The sequence below is a fragment of the Leguminivora glycinivorella genome, chromosome 18 (genome assembly GCF_023078275.1).
Source record: "Leguminivora glycinivorella isolate SPB_JAAS2020 chromosome 18, LegGlyc_1.1, whole genome shotgun sequence".
In the NCBI taxonomy this organism is placed as follows: domain Eukaryota; kingdom Metazoa; phylum Arthropoda; class Insecta; order Lepidoptera; family Tortricidae; genus Leguminivora; species Leguminivora glycinivorella.
The window spans coordinates 9,951,834-9,973,456 of record NC_062988.1 but is presented as its reverse complement, the minus strand read 5'-3'; the positions used below and the strand labels follow the sequence as shown (position 1 = coordinate 9,973,456).

Genomic DNA, 21,623 nt, shown 5'->3' with positions numbered 1-21,623 from the left:
TTTCGCACAATTATCAAAAGAATCAAAACGCACTAAAAATCAAATACGAGTTGCAATCGGCGCGTCTGTAAAGGTCCTTATAAGTAGTTTTTTTTTATTTAATGTAAAATAAAACTTGGCTACTGACTTTGACATTGTATTAAAATTGCTGCAGGGCATCCACTTACCCATAATCGAGCCGTGTCGAATCGAGTCCTCCGTACATACCTACTATCTACTATGCCGTGAATTCCATTCGACGCGTCGCTAATGGACGCAGTTTCATAATAAATGCAGAAGGCGAATTAATGAGATTCGACTCGGCGAACCTAGTGACGCCAGCCTTATCGCCCGACCCCACATCCATATTTAATTCACACACTAAAATACACTTTTAGCTTCTACATTTAAAGTCCATTCTCCAATGACTTTCTATCCCTGCCAGCCATAGTAAACAAAACAAAATGTTTATTGCAGTCGAGGTCGCCCTTACTACTTTAAAATAAGGTCGGTTTCCGCGTACTTGAGCTAAAATATCGATTCGTTTTGGCCGAAGTGCCGCGTCTCTCTTCTGTCGAGTCTTTAGTATTCGTTCGAATTTCATGGAGGACACACTGTTTTCATGTAAGTATTTACTTTGATTTGTAAAAATATGCTTTTTACAATCGTAAATTTTGTCTTTACAATGTTATGACCCTATTATGATAGTTATTTCGTATAAAACCATGTTATTGCTAGACTTACGTATAATTTTAAGACTGTGACGAATCGTTTCGATGCTGCGCGTTCCGTGTGATTTAATAATGAATATGGCGGCCTTCACCGTGCGTTCGCTTTTGTGTGCAAGCGAGACAACGCTACGCGTGATTATTAATTTTGCATTGTGATAACAGTGGGCCTACCGCGAACGACTTGTTGCCGGGTAGGTACAGAGCTTTATTGCCTGTACATTAAGGTATAAGGTGCATTAGGGTAATTACGAATGACAGAAATGCTCGGGTAATTTCGAAAGGGGAATCTTGATATGATGGAAATAGTGGTGATTTTTATGCGACTTTCGAAATTAGGCGACTTTCGGAATTACCCTAATTCACCCTACATAGTTTTGGCACATTGGCTGTATTTACAGCTGTGTTGTTGACTGTAAAGGTGGTGTTTTTTTACGCACTAGTGCGAGAAGTAGTTTATTATATGACAGGTCGTAACTTCGGAATGCCATCTGTACTGAAAAAAACATGCCGATTTAAAACATTCCCTTCGATTGTGTTTTTTCAGGTCCAGATATAGCATAATACTGTTTTTCCAACGAACAACTACTACTTATCTGTTTTTGAAACTTTCTTATTAAGAAAAGGTAATAGGATATTAAGATACGTGAATTAGTTTGGTAACATTTCTTAGCAATGCTTGGACTGTTTTAATTTATCACCACTCGTTTCGAACTTCCTTTTTTTCGCACTTGTATCGTAATGTACTATTCTAATGTATATAAAAATAAGTAAATCATATAAAAATAAGCTTTGAGAATTGAAGGAAAGTTTTTTTAAACATTTTATCAGAAAATGCTCGAATGCAGACAAAATAACAATAATATCCCTCTACAGTATCCCAATAGGCTAGTTTCCTGTACTTACAATAAAATATCTTATGCAGTGCACCAAATAAAGCACCACATACTTAGAAGAAATATATGGACAGTAGTTTAAGACGATACAGGAGGGGTCAATTCTCCATACAAACGCTCTCGACTATTTCCTTCCTGGGGGCCGATTTTTGAGTCTCACGGCGTTCGAATTCAGAAAATTGTCACTGAAAATAGTAGGCAATTCACCGTTTTCAACCGGTATTTTAGTGACAGTGAGACTCAAAAATCAGCCCCCTGGTTTTTGAAGATATATGGCAATGATTTTTTCAACACAGATTATTATTATTTTTATCTGTGTCGGACCGTTTTGATTTTTTTGATATTTTTATTTTTGACGCTAGAGCCAATCAAAAATTTCCAAAAACGGCCTTTTTCATTATGGCGCAAAAAAAGGTATTCACACACTCAGGAGTATCACATACTCAAGATTGGTAACAATTAGCCAAAAAAAGTAAACGGTCCGACACAGATTATTTTATTTTTGTTCAGATTCTCAAGTTTTGTTACGATTGATTAAGTTTTCAAGGAGTAAACAGTCGAGAGCGGCGGAACCTCGATTTTAAAGATTTTTTCGCAATATCATTTAACGGATTTGTTCTTAATGGACAATTTTTTTTTTCGATAAATCTAGTAAATAACACTAGTATATTTAACTAAATTTCCCAAATTAAATTGGGGGCTCCTTTCCATTTTAGCAATTTCACTCCTGTGGCGTCTTAAACATAATTTCTATTTAATCAGTCAAAGAGAAATATATAATGTAAATGAATTGACCGTGACGTCACTCTTCAGTATTTCATAGTAATTCCATATTAGCAAATCGTTTTGACAGTTCTTAAAAAGCTGATTTGACTAGTAGGAAACTAGCCTATTGTATCATCCTTGAGAAAATTAGGAAAGTCGGACGGCTCTGGGCATTTAGTCCATTTATTGCCGCGTATTTTTGAATTTTTCTAATTTCTTTGCTTCTCATGCTCGATTTTAAGCTTACACATCTGTTCTAGAACATGGAGGAGGAGACGCTTATAACCTTGGTACGAGAGCACGGGGAGCTGTACGACCCGGCGCACAGACAGTACCAAGATCAGAAGAGGAGGGATTTGTCTTGGGCGGTCATCGCTAGCAGGCTGAGGATGCAACGTACGTTGCCAATTATTCAGACGTATATAGTTACGCAAAATCGTTCCAATCCACATGAAATCGTCATTAAGTTTTTGACCTTGTATGAAAAACAATAGTCTTTCATTTCAATGACAATTTCAGATGGATTTTTTGCGTAACTACGTCTCATTTTATCCAGTAGGCCTAGCACATGATGGCCGCGAGAGTATGTCGCCGCGAGATAGATGACACGTCTTCTTCTAACTGTATTAATGACATAAGGACGGGTAGTCTATCTCGCGGCGACATACTCTCGCGGCCATCATGTGCTAGGCCTACTGGTATTTTCTTTCCGCGCTCCTAAAGTTAGATGTGGCTTGGGTTAGCTACCTGCTTAGAACTAAAGTTCGACAACTATCATTTCTGCAGCTGGCAAATTGGTCAATGTTAAGTAAAAATCATAGAATATAAATACCTAATTCCTAGACAATTGAGAATATCCAATAAAATAATTCTTATTTTCAGCTCAAGAATGCAAAGAAAAATGGAAAAAACTTCGTGAAAACTACAAAAAAGCTATAAAACTACGTCAACAGCAGAAAGATAAAGGCGTCAAAAAATTTAAGCCCATCAAACACGGTCACCTAATGACATTTTTAGAGGACCCGAAAGATGTAGAATATGAAGAAATAGATTCAAAAAGTGCCGTATATTCTAAGAAATCAGAAACATATGTTACAGAACAAATTCAGGTAGATCCATTAGTAGTCGAAGGGAACTACGACACAGTGCATGAAAACATGCCCAGAAATGACACAGTGGTGACATTCTTCACTAATCTAGGAGAGACAGTAAAGACTTTTCCAAAAGATGTCCAAATACGTGTGAAAAGAGAAATATTTAAAATTATAAATGATGCAGAAGAAGAAGTGCTGATGAATAAAATGTCTTGGTGAAGAACAGTGATAAAATTAGATTTGTAAAATATTTTAAGTAAACGTTGTTTTTATTGAGTACGATGGCTCTTATTTTTCAATTATATCATATATTTCCGCAATTAGAAAGCAAAATTAGCGTCAGTTGTTAATAAAAAGTTAACCCCCTGTCAATTTTGTAACGACAACTAAGCATTCATGAAATGTCAATAAAATATTGTTTTGTGTTAATTACATTATATTTAATCTACATTGAGAACTGAAAAAAAGTTGATACTTAGACAGATTATAATTATGCTTATTGTCGCTACAAAACTGACAACGAGTTAACTTTTTCTTAACGCTAATAGGCTAGTTTCCTATACTTAAAATAAAATATTTTATGCAGTGTACGAAATAAAGCACCACATAATTAGAAGAAAAATATACAGTAGTTATTTTTAAACATAATTTCTATTTAATAAGTCAAAGAGAAAGATATAAAGTACATGAATTGACCGTGACGTCACTCCTCAGTATTTCATAGTAATTCCATACTAACAAATCGTTTTGACAGTTCATAAAAAGAAGCTGATTTGACTAGTAGGAAACTAGCCTATTGTGGGTCCCAATTTCTGAAATTGCCCATCTACCCCATGCCTACATGAAGGCGCTGAAGGAATCTACTGTTATTAAGATATACATATAAAAAGATTTTTTTTTTCTCTTTGGGAAATGTCAAACAATTTTTTTTATCAAAAAGATAATTTGTTTGGGATTTTGTAGCATAATTTGGCAAGACGTACAAAGATAGGTATCGTGAAATTATTGTGTTTAACTTACATGTATGTTTTTGTAAAATGTAAAACCAATCGAACGTCATTGAAATATTAAAAGCGCGTAAGTTTTTACTTCAAATTCAATTAAATAATCCTGTTGACAGAACCTTCCTGACACATTTCTATCAGTTTCGTGGAGCTTAATATCTTTGGCATGCAAATCAGGGCCTTGGTGGATTATTCATGATCCGAGTTTTACTAAACGTAAATTGTTTTTTGTTCCACTTTCAAATTCATAAAATCGAAAGGGTTTTCATTTGTCTTTCACGTTTCAGCTGCGTCAGGGATAAATTTTAAGCCTTTTAGAATTTTCATCCATACTAATATTATAAATGGGAAAGTGTGTATGTCTGTTTGTTTGTCCGTCTTTCACGGCAAAACGGAGCGACCAATTGACGTGATTTTTTAAGTGGAGATAGTTGAAGGGATGGAGAGTGACATAAGACTCCTTTTTGTCTCTTTCTAATGCGTGCGAAGCCGCGGGCAAAAGCTAGTATTGTATAATGCTTTTTCTTATCCTTAGTCATTATTCTTTCTTAGACAGTCAAAGTCATGCCCAAAGAGAGATTTTACATTGTAGGTATTACAAGTGTCAAAAAGTAGGTATTAATTTTATTTGCGTTCATGATGTAGGTATAGGTAATGTTTCTAAGAAACTTTCTGAAAGACATTTTTTGTGATATTGATAACATAAAATTCCGGCATATCATTATAATCTCTAGCTTCAGACGAGACGAGACGATCCTTATTTTAATGCGTTCTTTAGAACTTTTCAGACATCTCTGGTATGGCGACAGAAGTCACCCAAAACGTAGTCTCGCAAAATTGTATGTACTTATTGTATATGACCTGTCAGCGTTTCAAAGCTGTACGAAAAATATAATTCAGGTTTTCATTTATTTCCTCTGAGTGTATCCAAAAAAAATCGTAAACAACAATGTGCAGTGGCTAAAGATTGCCCCAATCCACAAATCACACCAAGCAACGTACCCCGCTATACAAACAGAACGACAAGAGACACGCAGGACCATTTGTTATAGAGGGTAGGTACCCACTGGGTACATACAACAGTACACAATTTGCTCCTGAACAAGCGGAGCTGACTAAGCCAGGCCACGCCATTTTTCAAGCCGCCGCGAGTCATTTGTTTCCACGAAATGATCGGGGGAATGAAATGAATTTTGAATCTTAAACGGGTAAAGGGTAGAGAAAGTCATTTCAGAAGGTTACAGTCAAATTGGTTGAACGCCTTCGATTATTTGACACAGATTCCTTTCGGAAGTTACAGTACCGGTCAAAAGTTTGAGTTCACCCTTTGATTTCGGTACAAATGAGTACTTTTGTACGATAATTATCTTCGGTTTGGTAGTCGAAATATGTTTTCAACTTATATTTATTGTTTTGTGGAGATTTGTTTTACTAGTTAGACACAATTCACGTACCTTTCTTTCACTAAAATCTAATAAACATGACGGCAAAATGCTAGTTATATTTATGGCCTTGCCTTTGCCACTAATTGAGACACATCTTTACACGAAACACAGTTTTAGCCAGATAATATAGGCCAAATAATTATTTAGCCTATAAGATTTGAGGGAAACAGATGTTAAAAAAATATAAATTGTTTACGAAACAAATTTTGACGTCTGAACTACAAAAAACTATCTCTCTAAAGCAGTCAATTGTACCTACTGAAAACAAGGAGTGAACTTAAATTTTTGACCGGTACTGTAGGTGTTGAAATTAAAGTGGTAAAATGTTGTTTTATGACTTATGAGATTAGTAGTAGCCAAGCGAACTCCAGGCATACAAAATCCGTGGCATAAAACCGGGATAACGCAAGGCAGATGATAATGATTGTTATCATTCGCGATATGATGCAAGCAGCACCACGGCTGAATGATAACATTGATAACAATAGTTGTTGCTGTTTGATGCTTCAATTATATGTGTAGTCTATGTAGTTTATATTTTGTGATCTGTACTTTATATTTTTTTATGTTACAATCTTAATACTTATGTTCTTCGTCGAACGGGCATCCCGGGCATGGAGTGTCTGCTCATGAAAGGCCAATTGCGTTGGTGTGGGCATCTTGTACGTATGGCGCCATCGAGACTGCCTAAGGCAGTGTTTTACTCTGAGCTAGCCGCAGGCAAACGCAAGGCTGGCGGGCAGTACCTACGTTACAGAGATGTCCTAAAACGCCACTTGTCGGCCTGTAGCATATCATGCGAGTCGTGGGAGGAGCTTGCTACTCGGAGATCGGACTGGCGAACTGCTGTCAATACGGGACTTAGTAACTTTGAACAAGCCCGACTTGAAGACCTTGACGCCAAACGTCAGCTCCGAAAATCTCGTCCCAAGCCCTCCTACAACTATACTTATAACTCTTCTGGTCAGCTCTACTGTGCTCCGTGCTGTCGGACTTTCAAGACCAAATTCGGATTTGCAAGTCACGCTCGTGCTCATGCACGCAAAGATTTAGTTTAAACAAATCCCTCTCTTTTTCAGAAATAATAGTAAATAATAAAAAAAAAAAAGCTTGCCAGGATGTCGCCGTCGACGGATACGTCTGGGAGGACATCACTTATGTAGTTTATTTTTGCACTGCCCAATAAATTATTTCTTACCACCGTTTCGCTATCCGAAGGTTGTCTGTAAGAGATCGCTCTCTAGCGATAAGACCGCTTGTTGTAATCTGCTATTTTAGTCTTGGCTTTGTAAATTGCATCTTTTTTTGTAGTGCACAATAAAGTATTAAAAAAAAAATGTGTCATCAAAATGTAAATCCAATTAAAGATATAAGAATGTTCTATGTAGTAAGTACATACAGAAATGCAGTACTTATTATATATAGTCATATAAAGACAACTTACTGAAATAACACAAAAATACACTATTCTAAGAGAAAACTTGTATGTAGTTAGACTAGTTAGTACTTATAAAATTAAATAGGTAGTTATATTTAGATGACTTTGAAATAACTAGAAATTTGAGCATTGTGTAGGTATTCTAAGATTTCTAAGTATAAGCATTAGGTAAGCATACATACCGTATTAGATTCGTTAAAACTTTTAATAGATAGAAATAGAACAGCAAATAGACTTGTAAAAACTTTTTTCTACTCCAGCACTTAAATCTGTCAATTAGATTATTGTCAGCGGTATCCAAATTAAGTTCATTTGAGTAACGATAGAAAAGTCTATTTGTCTATAGGTTCATATGATAACTGCTGAGCAGTATTCATATGAATATAGGAGTTCTGTAAGTTTATTTTTAAAAGTACAACTTCCATTTATCAGGTATGTTTTCATTTGCAATAATAAATAACTCTTAATAAATAATATAATATTTAGGTTCATAATTTAAATCAAGATGAAAAAATAAACTGAAATGCGTTTTACATATTAGATATTGCAAAACAAAGGTAAAAATCATAAGTTTATCAAATAATTTTACATTTGACATTTAAATATTCTTGAACGCAACCACATTTTTCGTAATTGAAAACCGGCTTATTTTCTATTTCTCTTGTCTATGGCATGAAGAGTTCGCTTAATGTACGACCCAGAAATGTACAGCCCAAAATCGGCGTCCACTTTTTTGGACGCGAATTACGGGGTCGTACAATACTGCCGCCCTGTAAAAAAAGTGGCTTCGAATTATCGCCCGGACCAAACGTGTACAGCCCGAGAATGCCCAACCCATCAATTCACGGTCTAAGAACTCTCGTACATCATGGACGCCAATTCCTGGGTCGTAAATTCTTGGGTTGAGCATTCTCTGGCTGTGCATTATTGGTTCCCGCATTTGTAAACTTTTTAAAAAAATATTTGAACTATTTTAGTGTTTTATACTTTATTTTAAGTCGACGTTGTGCAAAAACTTAAGTAATTATGAGTGATTCTGGTGAACAATATACTCCCCAAGAAATCAAGGCTATGGCGCTCAAAGTGACTGACAATTTGTTACCTGAAAAGTCGGATACAGCGTAGCAAAAATGTTATGATTGTTTTATGACATGGAAATTGCAAAAAAATGTTTCAACTTTCTCTGAAATCGCATTGTTGGCATATTTTGAAGAATTGTGCAACAATATCTCACCATCAACATTTTGTGGACAGAATACTCAATGCTACGACGATCCACACAAATATTCCCATTCATTATATGAAGTAAGTAACTAACCCATTTTATTATTCTTGAATAGGTATTTATGTGGCTGTCGTAGAAAAAGTATAGTATACAATCGTAACATTATGAAGGCTATAAAAGTCTCGTACCTTACTTAGGCCACTCGGCAAGCCTTCGTGGCCTAACCGCGGTACTCAACTTTTATAGCCTTCATAACGTTACCGTTATATAATATACTATAGTAGAATTGTTAAAGGCATACGTAACTAAACTTCTACTTATATTTTCTTTGTATCAATTTCTAGCTAACTTAATAGGCACGTCAGCATCCTTTGAGACAGAATCCCGCCCACGATCAAAGGGTACATTTAATTAATGAAAACAATAACCCTCCCAATTGGGGTACGTAGCCATCAAATTTGATTTGGACTCCTGTGATCCACTCCTGTTTTTACGAACCCGGAATTAGAAAATTGAGACCTTTCCGGAGCGAATTGTGAATTTTGCGGAACTCGTTATAATCAACAGCTGTTTGGTAAATTTTGAGCTGGTTTTATGGTTCAGGTACTTACACGCGATATGCTCGAAAATAATATTGGAATTTGGAATTTTTATCATCATAATCCTCTTTGCGTTATCCCGGCCCAGCTAGTCCGCTTTGGCAATATTTGATTTTTTATTAAAGCTTTTAACATCACTTTTACATAATTTTTACCATCACGGAACGGTGTAAATACTATTTATTTAGAAATTATGAAAGTGATGAACTAAATACTGTATTAATGTATGAAATAATAAATAAATAAATATTATAGGACATTCTTACACAGATAGACTGAGTCCCATGGTAAGCTCAAGAAGGCTTGTCTTGTGGGTACTCAGACAACGATATATACAAATATGTACTTAAAATATACATAGAAAACATGCTTGACCCATGTACAAATATCTCTGCTCTCCACACAAATAAATGCCCTTACCGGGATTCGAACCCGAGACCGTGGCTTAGTAGGCAGGGTCACTGTGCGCTTGGCCAGACCGGTCGTCAAATCGTCGTCGTCGTCGGTGACATGTACCTATATATTTTTTTATGTCGTATCCTAATCATAGGATAGGTACTTATCGAACAAAGCAATCGTAGTAACTAACTAAGCATTTAACATATTTTGTTAAAAATGTAGGTACACAGTTTTCAAGTTTTACGTTACCTTATAACAGCTGCTGTTCCTGCAGTCAAACTCTTTCCAGAGTTTTGCGGGGCAATATTGTAATCATAAGGTTACCGCTGTATTCTAATAATAAATAAAAAAAACAACGACGGTTATTAGCTTGTAAGGCAAAATAAAACCTGAAAAAAATTCTCCAAATGTATCTGAAATGTCATTTGTGATTTGATACATTTGCGTGTCTAAATCATTTAGCTGCGTACCTGTGCGATAAGAGTGATATACACGCGTCTTGACGGTCTACCTAAAACATTGAGTAATTATTACTTCGTATAGAGGAGCTATAGCAAACAACGAACGTGTCACAGCCTGTAAGCTGAAGGCGGGGCGAGGGGGCGGGGTGTGAACCAATGGCCTGCTTCCGTAACGTCGCAAGCGCTACGATTTTACTCGGCGCTTACGACCTTTCGGTCGCGATGATGAGCCCTGCATAGAGTGCATAGATTAGAAGTCGTAGTATAGAAGTGACATGGGTTTACATGGGCATTTTTTAATTTATGACTTTCAATTAGCGTGAGTTGTTAACAAAAAACATAAATCGCTGTTAGTTTTGTAATGATAATCAAGCTTGAAATCTGTATTTAAAACTAAACTTTTTTCACGTTCTGAATTTAGATTATAGCTTAGTATAATTCACGATGTTTTTATTGAAATTCCATGCTTAATTATCGTTGCAAAACCGACAGCGATTTAACTTTTTTTAACAACTCTGTGAGTTCCAATTTTTTCAAATGCCCACATTTTTTAAAGCTGTATACGGACTGAGCGTACATGTGTACACGTAGCCGCAACTGGATATTAGTTATTTATGTGACATTTGCATAATGGTAGGCATTAAAAGATGAGTGTTGTTTTTGTTGTGTTAATAAGATAACATGAGTGTTTTAATGCCTAATTATCCACATATAACTTTATCTACATCCATGTATGTATGGGCGCGGGTTTATCATCCCATAGAAAATTTGAATTTCGCGCGTTTTTATACTCTCATAATTTGCTTGACCGTCTACCTACCCAAATTCATTCAGGCAGGTTAGGTACTGCACTTACATTTACATACTCACATGAAATTCGACACGCGTACTTATTGAGAATCTGTTATAGACTGATTGACGACCGGTCTGACGCAGTCGGTAGTGACCCTGCCTGCTGCGCCGCGGTCCCGGGTTCGAATCCCGGTAAGGGCATTTATTTGTGTGATGAGCACAGATATTTGTTCCTGAGTCATGGATGTTTTCTATGTATATAAGTATTTATATATTATATATATCGTTGTCTGAGTACCCACAACACAAGCCTTCTTGAGCTTACCGTGGGCCTCAGTCAATCTGTGTAAGAATGTCCTATAATATTTATTTATTTATTTATTTTATTTTATTTTATAGACCGACATGTCGGAAAACTGTGCAATTCTGACAATAATAATTAAATAACCTTTTTTGCGTCGATAAATATATATAATTTAATGTATGATAGGAAACTTGAACTAACTTGCGATATTGTCACGTCTGCTTTTGTTGCATTTTTTACTCTTTGGTTTCAACGAAACATGGCCGCCGCAACATGGCGCTTCGGCATGAGTTTATATTGATACATTTTTTTAAAAGTAAGCGTGTTTAAACAAAAATGCAGTAAACCTACGTATGAAAAGTCACTCCTTAGCTTTTGTTAGATTTTCCTGAGCAGTCTGTGCAGTACCTCACTACACATGACGGCATTATTTAGACGAAATATTTTTCATTGCGATACGTCAATCTACCACAGCCGTTCGGCACAGACTAAGCGCGTGTGTGCTGATCAGCTCTAAGTGTTGTTACACAAAATCAAGTTGAGGTGCCCTCTCTAGTTAACATAATTACTCAAAGACCTAAAATAAATGTTTTGCGCCCTTAAGTTTACGCCAGTCAACCAAGTAAAACCAGGCCTACCGGTAACTCATTATTATTATAAATTGAATTGGATGTCATACACGAAAGAAAAAACGACAAGGCCCACTGGTGGCCGAGCCGGGAATCGAACCCGGGTCTTCAGCTTACGTGGCTAACGTCTTCACCACTAGACCAGTGCCCGCCGTGGTACCCGACGAAATTTCTCTAGTGTATGTTATCTCTGATAAGGTTAGGCACCTTTTGACCAACTCTAAGGGCGAGCAATTAGTGCTTTATAATTTATATATAGTAGTGTAACTACTTGAAAAAAAGAACAAATCAAAAAATATTCAATAAAATAATTTGATTTGTTCCCTAGTTGTCATTATTATTGGTTAAATAAAGCGTAGGTATTTGTCGTTTTGCGGGCAAGTGAAGGATCTGTGACGTTAGTAACTTATTAATAAACTGTGGTAAAATTAAATTGTGATATTGCAGTGACAACTGCTATCCTATCGGTTAAACGGCAATAAATTGTAGGTAAGTAATATAATTTTTTTAAAGACATATTTACCTACCTATAGACCGTTCTACATGTGATGACAGGTTCAGAATTTCACGGCACCCCTTTTCCTCTGCTCCTCATCTCACCTTATAGAAGTCGACCGACGAAGTGAATTTCTTAACCCGTCATCACAGAGGACAAACTATACAAATAATAAAAAATGTTTCATCTTTACAAAGTTTTCCTAAGATGTTTAACTCCGTTGCCTGGAGTACCAGAGCCTGCATTTGTCGCTGGAATCATGCCGATTTACTTCTCGGGTTTATCTCGTCCTATTCGTCTTTATTACGCCGGCATATTATTAGGGTCCGAGGTAGTTCCTACTAAGGACAATTTACCACTACCTTAGTATAGAGATACTGTGTAGGGTGTAGTGTAAATACTACGCTTGGCAGTTATATATTACCTGGTTTTCCTACTTTTGGAGAGAATGCTTTATATCTGGTAATATTCATTACCAGACAAAAAATGATGCACTATGTCAGAAACCGGTCGTAATATTTATTTTTAAACTTCTAAAGGTCGTCATGATTAAGCGAAGAGCATATTATAATACTTTTACTTACATACATAAAAAAGATAAAATATTACTCTGTTTTCTATATAGGTGATCTTCACACGACCTTCAATAAAATACAATCTTATAGTAAATAACCATAAACACAGCAAACGGTACATCTTAGCCATATTCATTCTATCTGATAGCTACATAAAGAGCACTTTTCATTTACCCTCCTTCCAATTCGGCTTCCAGTAACGCTCTTAAAAGGTGAGCCGAGATAAGAGAGCGTTACATAAATGAAAGCCTACTCGTTGAATTGTAAGTTGGCTTGAGACCAGATATTAAGGGATGCTTTGAGAAGTATCGATATCGATAAAAACCCTTGTTTTTTTAATACCTTCTGTTCTCCAGTCCCAATTTATTCAGAATATTCAGATTCATATTTTAAGCGCTGGTAGCCTAGCGGTACGTGCGACCACTTAATATATGTGGAGCGACTTTCGTTCCGGAAGTCGCAGACCAATGAGTTTTTCGGAATTTATGTGCAAAATGTCATTTGATATTATCCAGTCGCTTTTCGGTGAAGGAAAACATCGTGAGGAAACCGGACTAATTCCAATAAGGTCTAGTTTACCCTTCGGGTTGGAAGGTCGAATGGCAGTCGCTTTCGTAAAAACTAGTGCCTACGTCAAGTCTTGGGATCAGCTGTCAAAGCGGACCCCAGGCTCCCATGAGCCGTAGCAAATGCCGGGATAACGCAAAGAGGATGATGATTCAGATTCATATTTTAGGCGCAAACTTAAATCAATCTTGGATAAGAAAATTCTTACAATAGGTATTTTTATGAAACATGATAATCATACATCGAAGTGTTATACCTGTACCTTTGTCTACAGCGTTATAGTTGTTATGTAGGTACTCCTACTTAAAAATAGGTAGTAAATTCCAAATGTGCTATGAAATGTTATAATAGTGTCTATCTACGAGAGAAGTATATTTTTAAAGGTTTGCGTTAAAGAGTTATACGCATGTTGTTGTAAACGAAATACAATATTAATTTTCAGCACGATCTCACAATGTGTAAGTAGGTAGGTATATTTTGTCAACCTCAAAGTCGAACAAAAATTCTTCCCGTTTTCTAACATTTATCGATTTGAAAGATTCGACACTACATTGATTTCTCTTTTAAATTTCTCCATTCCATGTGGAATGTACATATTTAATGCGTCAATCAAGTATCGATATCGCCTCTCCCATCCCTATTGTATTACGCAACTACCAAATGGGGCCCTCAGGGCAGTCTATCAATCATCTCAAGATATTGTTATTGGCCATTCACGCTTCGAAGTGGGTTCAAACTCGAGTTGACGAGTTTGCTAACTGCGTTTTGATTACAGTTCTATTTCAATTAAAATTTGAGAATTGTTTCCTTTATTCGTTAAGAGTTGTTTTGGAGGGTTTGTTATCCGTTTATATTACGTGATTTTTTACGTCAATTCGCTGCTCCGTTTTGCTGAGAAAGACGGACAAACAAACAGACACACACACTTTCACATTTATAATATTAGTATGAATTGCAACAATGAACCAAATTCTTGGAATAGTTAGTTTGAAAAGTATAAATAAATAAATGAATATTACAGGACATTCTTACACAGATTGAAGCTCAAGAAGGCTTGTGTCGTGGGTACTCAGACAAAGATTTATACAATGTACATAGAAAACATCCATGACTCAGGAACAAATATCTGTGTTCATCACACAAATAAATGCCCTTACCGGGATTCGAATTCGAACCCGGGACCGCAGCTTAGCACGTAGGGTCACTATGCGCGCGGCCAGACCGGTCGGTCAAAAGTATAGATCGATAATCTGATGGCTAGATTTTTAGCCCTTGAATATAATATCCGCTGCTTTTTATATGCAAGTTATACGGTGTTCCATTGTTGTCTAATGGTAAAATCCAACGGATCCTGAAAGTCCTATGCCTACTTATCGTGAAACTTGGAAATTATTTTCTCATTCTCTAACTGTACAAAATATTACGCAGGAATCTTACGCAGATGCTTTTACCGCTTTCATTATAATTATAATTATTACCTACGTAATTTAAAAAAGCACGCGTCAGTCTCCTTAACGAAGTAAGATAAACATGGAAGCCGCTTTTAAGAACATTAGCGTTCAAATTCTTGGCACCGTTTAGCACACATACACAATTACGCCTACATTTACACAAGACAATACGTTTACAGGCCCTGTAATCAAAACTGGTAAACAAAACAATAGTCATCTCTTTTATACTAATGCACACAGATAAGTGTAGCTGAAATGCATATAATGTCACTAACTACCAATCAGTGATTTTATTCGGCTAAAAACCTTCTTGCTGTACGTACTGGCAGCTAAGAATTCGCGGTTCATATTTGACTAAAATTTGACACGAAAAGGGATGGGTTTATGTCATACATTAAAGAACCAAGCAGAAATAATTTTAATTTTATGCATATTAAAAAATAACTACATAATTAATTTGTTGTTATGAAGTAAAAACCTACCTACATATGAAAATAATAATTATGTCGTACACGTATTCCGCTATAATAAATATTTTTATGGCTATATAAATTCAATTTATATCTGTATATCAATGTACAGTCATGTTCAGGTTGTTGTCAGTTGCCATCTATTGTTAACAGGTGTTAAACGTAGGCTTTCATTTTATAAATTTTACCTTTTCAGGGCTGGTCAGGTTTTTCAATCGCCAGATAAATAATATCTGTCAGATAAATGTCAGCTGTCACTGTAATTTATACGTGTGATGAAAAGGATAGTGATAACTTTATCTGGTAGATATATTTATCTGGCGACTGAAAAACCGGCCCTTAAATATGTAATTACTTAGATGTCGCCACCGAAAGATAATAACATAGAACACTACTTTCAAACAAAATGCCAGCCGAAAAGTGGTTCCAAGATCATAATACGCCGTACTGACACCGGACCACAGGTCACGTCTATTTCTATTCTACAACTTTCTAAATTAACACGTTTAGGGACGCTTAGTGACGTCATCTGTCATAGACCAAAGGAAACAAATGACTACGCGTATGCTATACCATACGTGTCCACGAATGTGTTCAGATTGGCCATTTAAACCACTATGCCGGTGACACAAGGTCTGTGATCAAAATAATCGAACTCCTATGCCACTGACACGTACGTGTGTTTAAACAAGTTTACTGGCCTATGTCGGCCGCACAGCAGGCAGGCAAACATGGTCGCGCGATATTAATAAAATTATACAAAAATGAAAGTTTTTAAATATCAATGGCTATTAAAAATATTGCATAACATCATCCCCATACAAAAGTAGCTCGTACAAAATAAATCGAAATAATTATGATCCTCGCCAAATTACACATGAAACTTAATCCCATATTTTTCTCCGTATTTGTTGGAACGACTAGCACATGATATTACAAAACAGTACGGCATATTCTTTTTGTAAACATATATTCTAAATATGCCGTACAAGCTCCGTGGCACAATTTTGAGGCCCCGCCTACCGTGGCACAATATTCGTGGGGTCATTTTTGAGAGCTCTTTAGACATCTAGGTATATTAACAATCGCTGGTTCTATACCTTGTCACATTAATGTCTTGTTTGAAATGTCATACGAAATTATCAAACTATTAAAATCGAAAGAAATCATCGCTTATTTATGACGGTGACTGTACTTTCTTCATACACTCACATTAATTCGCTAAGGCTCTAAACAATACACTCAATTAATTTGTTAATTGCAAATGAAACAACGTAAAAACAGGACAGACGCGTCAAGGGCACCTGGTATTCCACGAAATAATTAATTTACCACTTACGTCTGACGAAGTTGGCAACACTGAAATGTGAAATGCGTATTCATTAGGGAGGCATTAATCTTCGCGTAAACAGTGGCCTTTTGGGCTTCATCAACTTTGTTATTCATTGAATCTGTGAAATTGTGAGTTTTATTCATTGCTGTAGAGATTTTCATCAGCATCATTGGTCTTTCACGTCAATTATATGACGTATTAAGCAGCGTCATAATAGTTATTGTAAGAAATGACTGGCAAGTTCAATGCTTAGATCGGCAGCCGTGACCACATTATAGCCGGGGTAGCCGAATGGCAGTCGTCGACGCCATACGCCGACAAAAATGCAGTTTGGCTCTGTCGCGCCAATACGCTATAGAACGATAGAGATATAGCTACGAAACAGATATTATCGTGAGCGTTTGTGCATTTGGCTACGTACCCTGGTAAGATCATCTCATGCCCGGTGACGAAGGGAAGTCAGTGCGCTAGTGTCTCAGTCCAGCAGAGATTTTAAGGGATTACTAAAGCGAATTTGTAAGCAAAACCCGCATGGTCTATGACTTTGGCTTCGGCGCTCTGTGGCATAATGGCATGATAATTGACACTATCGGATATGCAGTGCGTGCCACAGAGTGTTCCGCATTGAGCTCTCTTTCGTACGAATTTTGTACGTAGAAGCGATATCTTTTCGCAGCTTCGAACGAAGATACGGAGATCCACGTCGTACCATCGTCGTCGCTTCATCGCAGCGATGTAGGCCGGTAGTGTGAAATGAGACTAAAATACGTTTTACTTATCTTTACAAATAAAAATCAACTTGGATAACAATGGTCCCGAACTTCTTCGTCTTGGTTGAATAAACAAATCCTTGCTTCAAAATTTACGTAATTCATGGCAATTCTGCCAACATTTCGCTGGATCACAGTAATTCAGTAATTGTTGCAGTGGTCACAGAGTTGTGTAATCCTTAAATAATCTTCAAAATCGTAACTCCTATGGAAAAATAAATATAATGACTATTTAAAAATAATAACTCCACGGCCGAATACGGCCACGGCAACTGCTACAACTCCGATGCTGCAATCCGATAGGTACCTACATAAATGAGACGGACTCACACCATGCCTATGGATTTCCTTTTTATGGTACCTTTTTGATCATCATCATTGGCCACGACATCGACATCTTAGCAGATGATTGTTGCAGTGATTTTATTGTGTGGTGCCGGTACATCGTCTTTGGTGGCTTAATAGTCCGATGGCAGCCCGACACCTTTTGCCGCATATGCATGTCACAGGTGAAACGCGAGTCAAGAGGAGGAGGAGCTCTGGAACGGAGCCTTTTCTGCTTGAGGTTGTCGAGCCAGGCTTTGTCGTGCTCCGTCACCCCGTCGGATAAGTCACGGTGCCATTTAGGTTTCATGCTAGTGCGTGTCTCCCAACTGTCTAGGTTTATACTAAAAGATTGCATATCCCGTTTACAGGAATCTTTGAACCTTAACATCGGGCGGCTCACAGGTCCTTTTTGATACGAGACCATAAAACTGATACATTATGGTCGCAGCAATATCACAAATTTATTACAATAAACAAAAATCGACCATTCAGATTATTGAACTAAGTATTACAGTGTATGCTGGCACACTGAACCAGTATTTTGTGTCATAAATTGTTTTGACTACAAACCACAGACGCAGAAAGTGAATCTCGTAAGCGAAGCCAAGGTTTTTACGGCGCATACAATGTTTTGGTTGCGAGACTTGCGATTACCACAATTATTGTTTATAGCTTTATAAGTATAGTATAGTTTATAGCTATAGTAAATATTCAATGAAAGTGATCAATATACACATTTAGTAAGCACTTTAATTAACTCTTGACCTATGTTCAGATAAGGATTCGATGTTTGAGATCTTATCCGCAAATAATTTCGACTGATTATAACGGCCTTTATACCTATACGTTATTATGTAAGTACTATGATTATGAACTATTCTTTGTATGATAAGAAAATCAACATAGTAATCCTTATGTCAACATGACATGAGTATTCCTTATCACTTTCAAAGACACCGCTTAACAGTCTATTATTTTAGCTTCGAGTTGAGGTGATGGACACAAGTTTATTGTTTAAATAAGTGATGATTTCTGCACCTTGTCGCTTTTAATAGTTTGACTATTTCGTATGACATTTCAAACAAGACGTTAATGTGACAAGGTACCTATAGAAATCATCACATATTTATGCCGGTGACGGACAGACTAATTTAAATAAATTGTTTATATTTTGTAGTTTTTGGGCAGTTTTGTATTTTGTATTATGTGGATGTCTACCGTCTCAAACTCTCCCTCAAATGCTCAAAGGTTAAAGGGATAGGTTTGCCTTTGGACTGACAATTTTTATTTTAAATATTATGTGTTATATTCTTTTCTTGTAGGTACAATAAAGTGTATACTTACTTACTTAAGGTCTGGCCAAAAAATAGTAGAAATTAGAAAGTGACAACATCGTAGTGTCATCTCGTTTTCTCACGCCCACTGATTAGAAAGGGACGAGACTACGATATTTCCACTTTTTAACTGTTACTCTTTCTTGCCGGGCTGTAATTTGTAATAGTCACTAAAGACGGTGTCCCTCACGCAGACTCTTGAAATCATCTGATACTACCAGGGGCGGCTCACTCCGCGATTGTATCGCCGCGCTACAAGTACATGGCGGCCGCGAGTTCGCGGCCTAATCAGGGGTGTCGCGCGTTCTCACGGAACGCACGTTCGCACTTTCTATTGTTACTTTACGTCGCGAGTTTTTTTGAGGTTCATATGCGATGTCCACGTATGGAATAGCTAATAATGCATAGTTAAATAGAAATCATGAATAAAATAGGACAATCTTACACAGATCTTATTGATTAAGTCCCACGGAAAAGTTCAATAAGGCTTGTGATGCTGAAGGCTTAAAGAAAAATATATAAATACTGTATATATACCTAGAAAGTACCCAAAGCTTGAATATATAGTATAACATTTTATCTGAGAGTTAATTCGTTTTAATCCATAGGCAACCCTATCACCCGACGCTGCGCACGTGCGGCTCGTTTCTTTGTTAGAATTGTGTAGGCATTTAAAAAAGGCGGCATTTCGTGAACATCAAAGCAGAGGGCCTTCTGTACTTGTACTGTTATATATTCTCAGGTGATACTACGTAACATATCAATTGATTGACAACATTTTTTTTTTGACTTGTCTATATTTTGATGCGGTTAAATATTCTAAACCCAAATGTGTTTTTAATTTTTCAATACGACGACGATTTCATACAAAAATATCGGTTTTTAATTTTAAATGGTGCGACGTCATTGGAACGACACAACTTAATAACATACAAGAGCGTGTCGGGCCACGCTCGGTGCAGGGTTCCGTAGTTTCCCGTATTTTTCTCAAAAACTACTGAACCTATCAAGTTCAAAACAATTTTCCTAGAAAGTCTTTATAAAGTTCTACTTTTGTGATTTTTTTCATATTTTTTAAACATATGGTTCAAAAGTTAGAGGGGGGGGGACGCACTTTTTTTTTCTTTAGGAGAGATTATTTCCGAAAATATTAATATTATCAAAAAACGATCTTAGTAAACCCTTATTCATTTTTAAATACCTATCCAACAATATATCATATGTTGGAGTTGGAATGAAAAAAATATCAGCCCCCACTTTACATGTAGGGGGGGTACCCTAATAAAACATTTTTTCCATTTTTATTTTTGCACTTTGTTGGCGTGATTGATATACATATTGGTACCAAATTTCAGCTTTCTAGTGCTAACGGTTACTGAGATTATCCGCGGACGGACGGACGGACGGACGGACAGACAGACATGGCGAAACTATAAGGATTCCTAGTTGACTACGGAACCCTAAAAAGTAACTAATGACACGTTCGGATTTCAAATATTCTTTGCACTCTTGTGGATAAAATGCGATTTTGCTATCTGTTTTTAAAGAATAAAAAAGTCCTTTCCGAGCTAGTGAGGTGAAAAAAATTTTACGTTGTCAATTGTTGATATAAATGGTCAATTTTTAGAAAATTGTAAAGGCATTCATGAAAATATATAGCCAAATCTTGACGCGCAAACATACTTATACGTAAGAAGTATACATAAATAAGATGCGGAGATAGACAAATTGCCAGCTGTGTAAACATGAAATTGCAAAGCTAGATGTAACAGAATACAGCTGGTTTGTGTCAATAAATATGTGAACGATTATTTATCTAGTATAAATAGGTAGGCGCAGGCGAATATGCCGATATATTTCACTACAAAGTATTCGGAAGCAAAGATATTATATAGTCACATGTTACAGTAGATATACCGTGTTATATTATGTGTGGTCTTTATTTCGAATTCTTTAGCTTAAACATATTGCGCACTTAGAGTGGACGAATTGCGTAGGTCATTTATGACAAACAAAATAAAATGAGGAATTACGACGATTCGCTACTAATTATGTAGAACGAAATGCCAAGATTGTTTAAGCCGAATATGATGCGAAATATGATTTCGCATATCTGAATGTTTTGTCAACCGTAAACATAGTTTGCAGTTGACTATACCCCAGACCCCTTAGAAGCTAAAGTCACGACCTGACCGGGCAAAAATAGCCTAGCATCCTTTTCACTCCCGCATAAGGACTAACACATACGAGCGAGTAAGACAGGATAATAGGATATAAGCACGATGTATACATTGTGGTCATTCACCTAAGAGTCACACAAACCTAGCCACCATACAATCGAAGTTCATAAGACTAAGTTTAAAAATTATTTACATTTAATTTTGTACTTAAGTATCAAAAACTTAGACTCTTATAGCGGGTATTCGTTTTTTACATATAAAACGTTATTACTCTTTACAAAGTAGGTAAGTAAATTTTCCCTCAAGAAGAAGAAAGGAACATAAACAAATTGTATGTATGCCTATGTCTTAGAAAACTTATA

The 21,623-nt window shown here is 36.5% G+C and overlaps 2 protein-coding genes across 2 annotated transcripts in view; one reads left to right on the top strand and one right to left on the bottom strand.

The window, feature by feature from the left end:
- LOC125236157 (brain tumor protein) overlaps window positions 1-21,623 on the bottom strand; it is an 834,846-nt gene that overhangs the window by 803,011 nt on the left and 10,212 nt on the right. The gene's annotated exons all lie outside the window — the stretch shown is intronic.
- LOC125236174 lies at window positions 583-3,738 on the top strand. Its single transcript, XM_048142889.1, has 3 exons — window positions 583-603; window positions 2,629-2,764; window positions 3,251-3,738. The coding sequence occupies exons 2-3, from the start codon at window positions 2,632-2,634 to the stop codon at window positions 3,679-3,681; spliced, it is 564 nt and encodes a 187-aa protein (XP_047998846.1). The 5' UTR covers window positions 583-603; window positions 2,629-2,631; the 3' UTR covers window positions 3,682-3,738.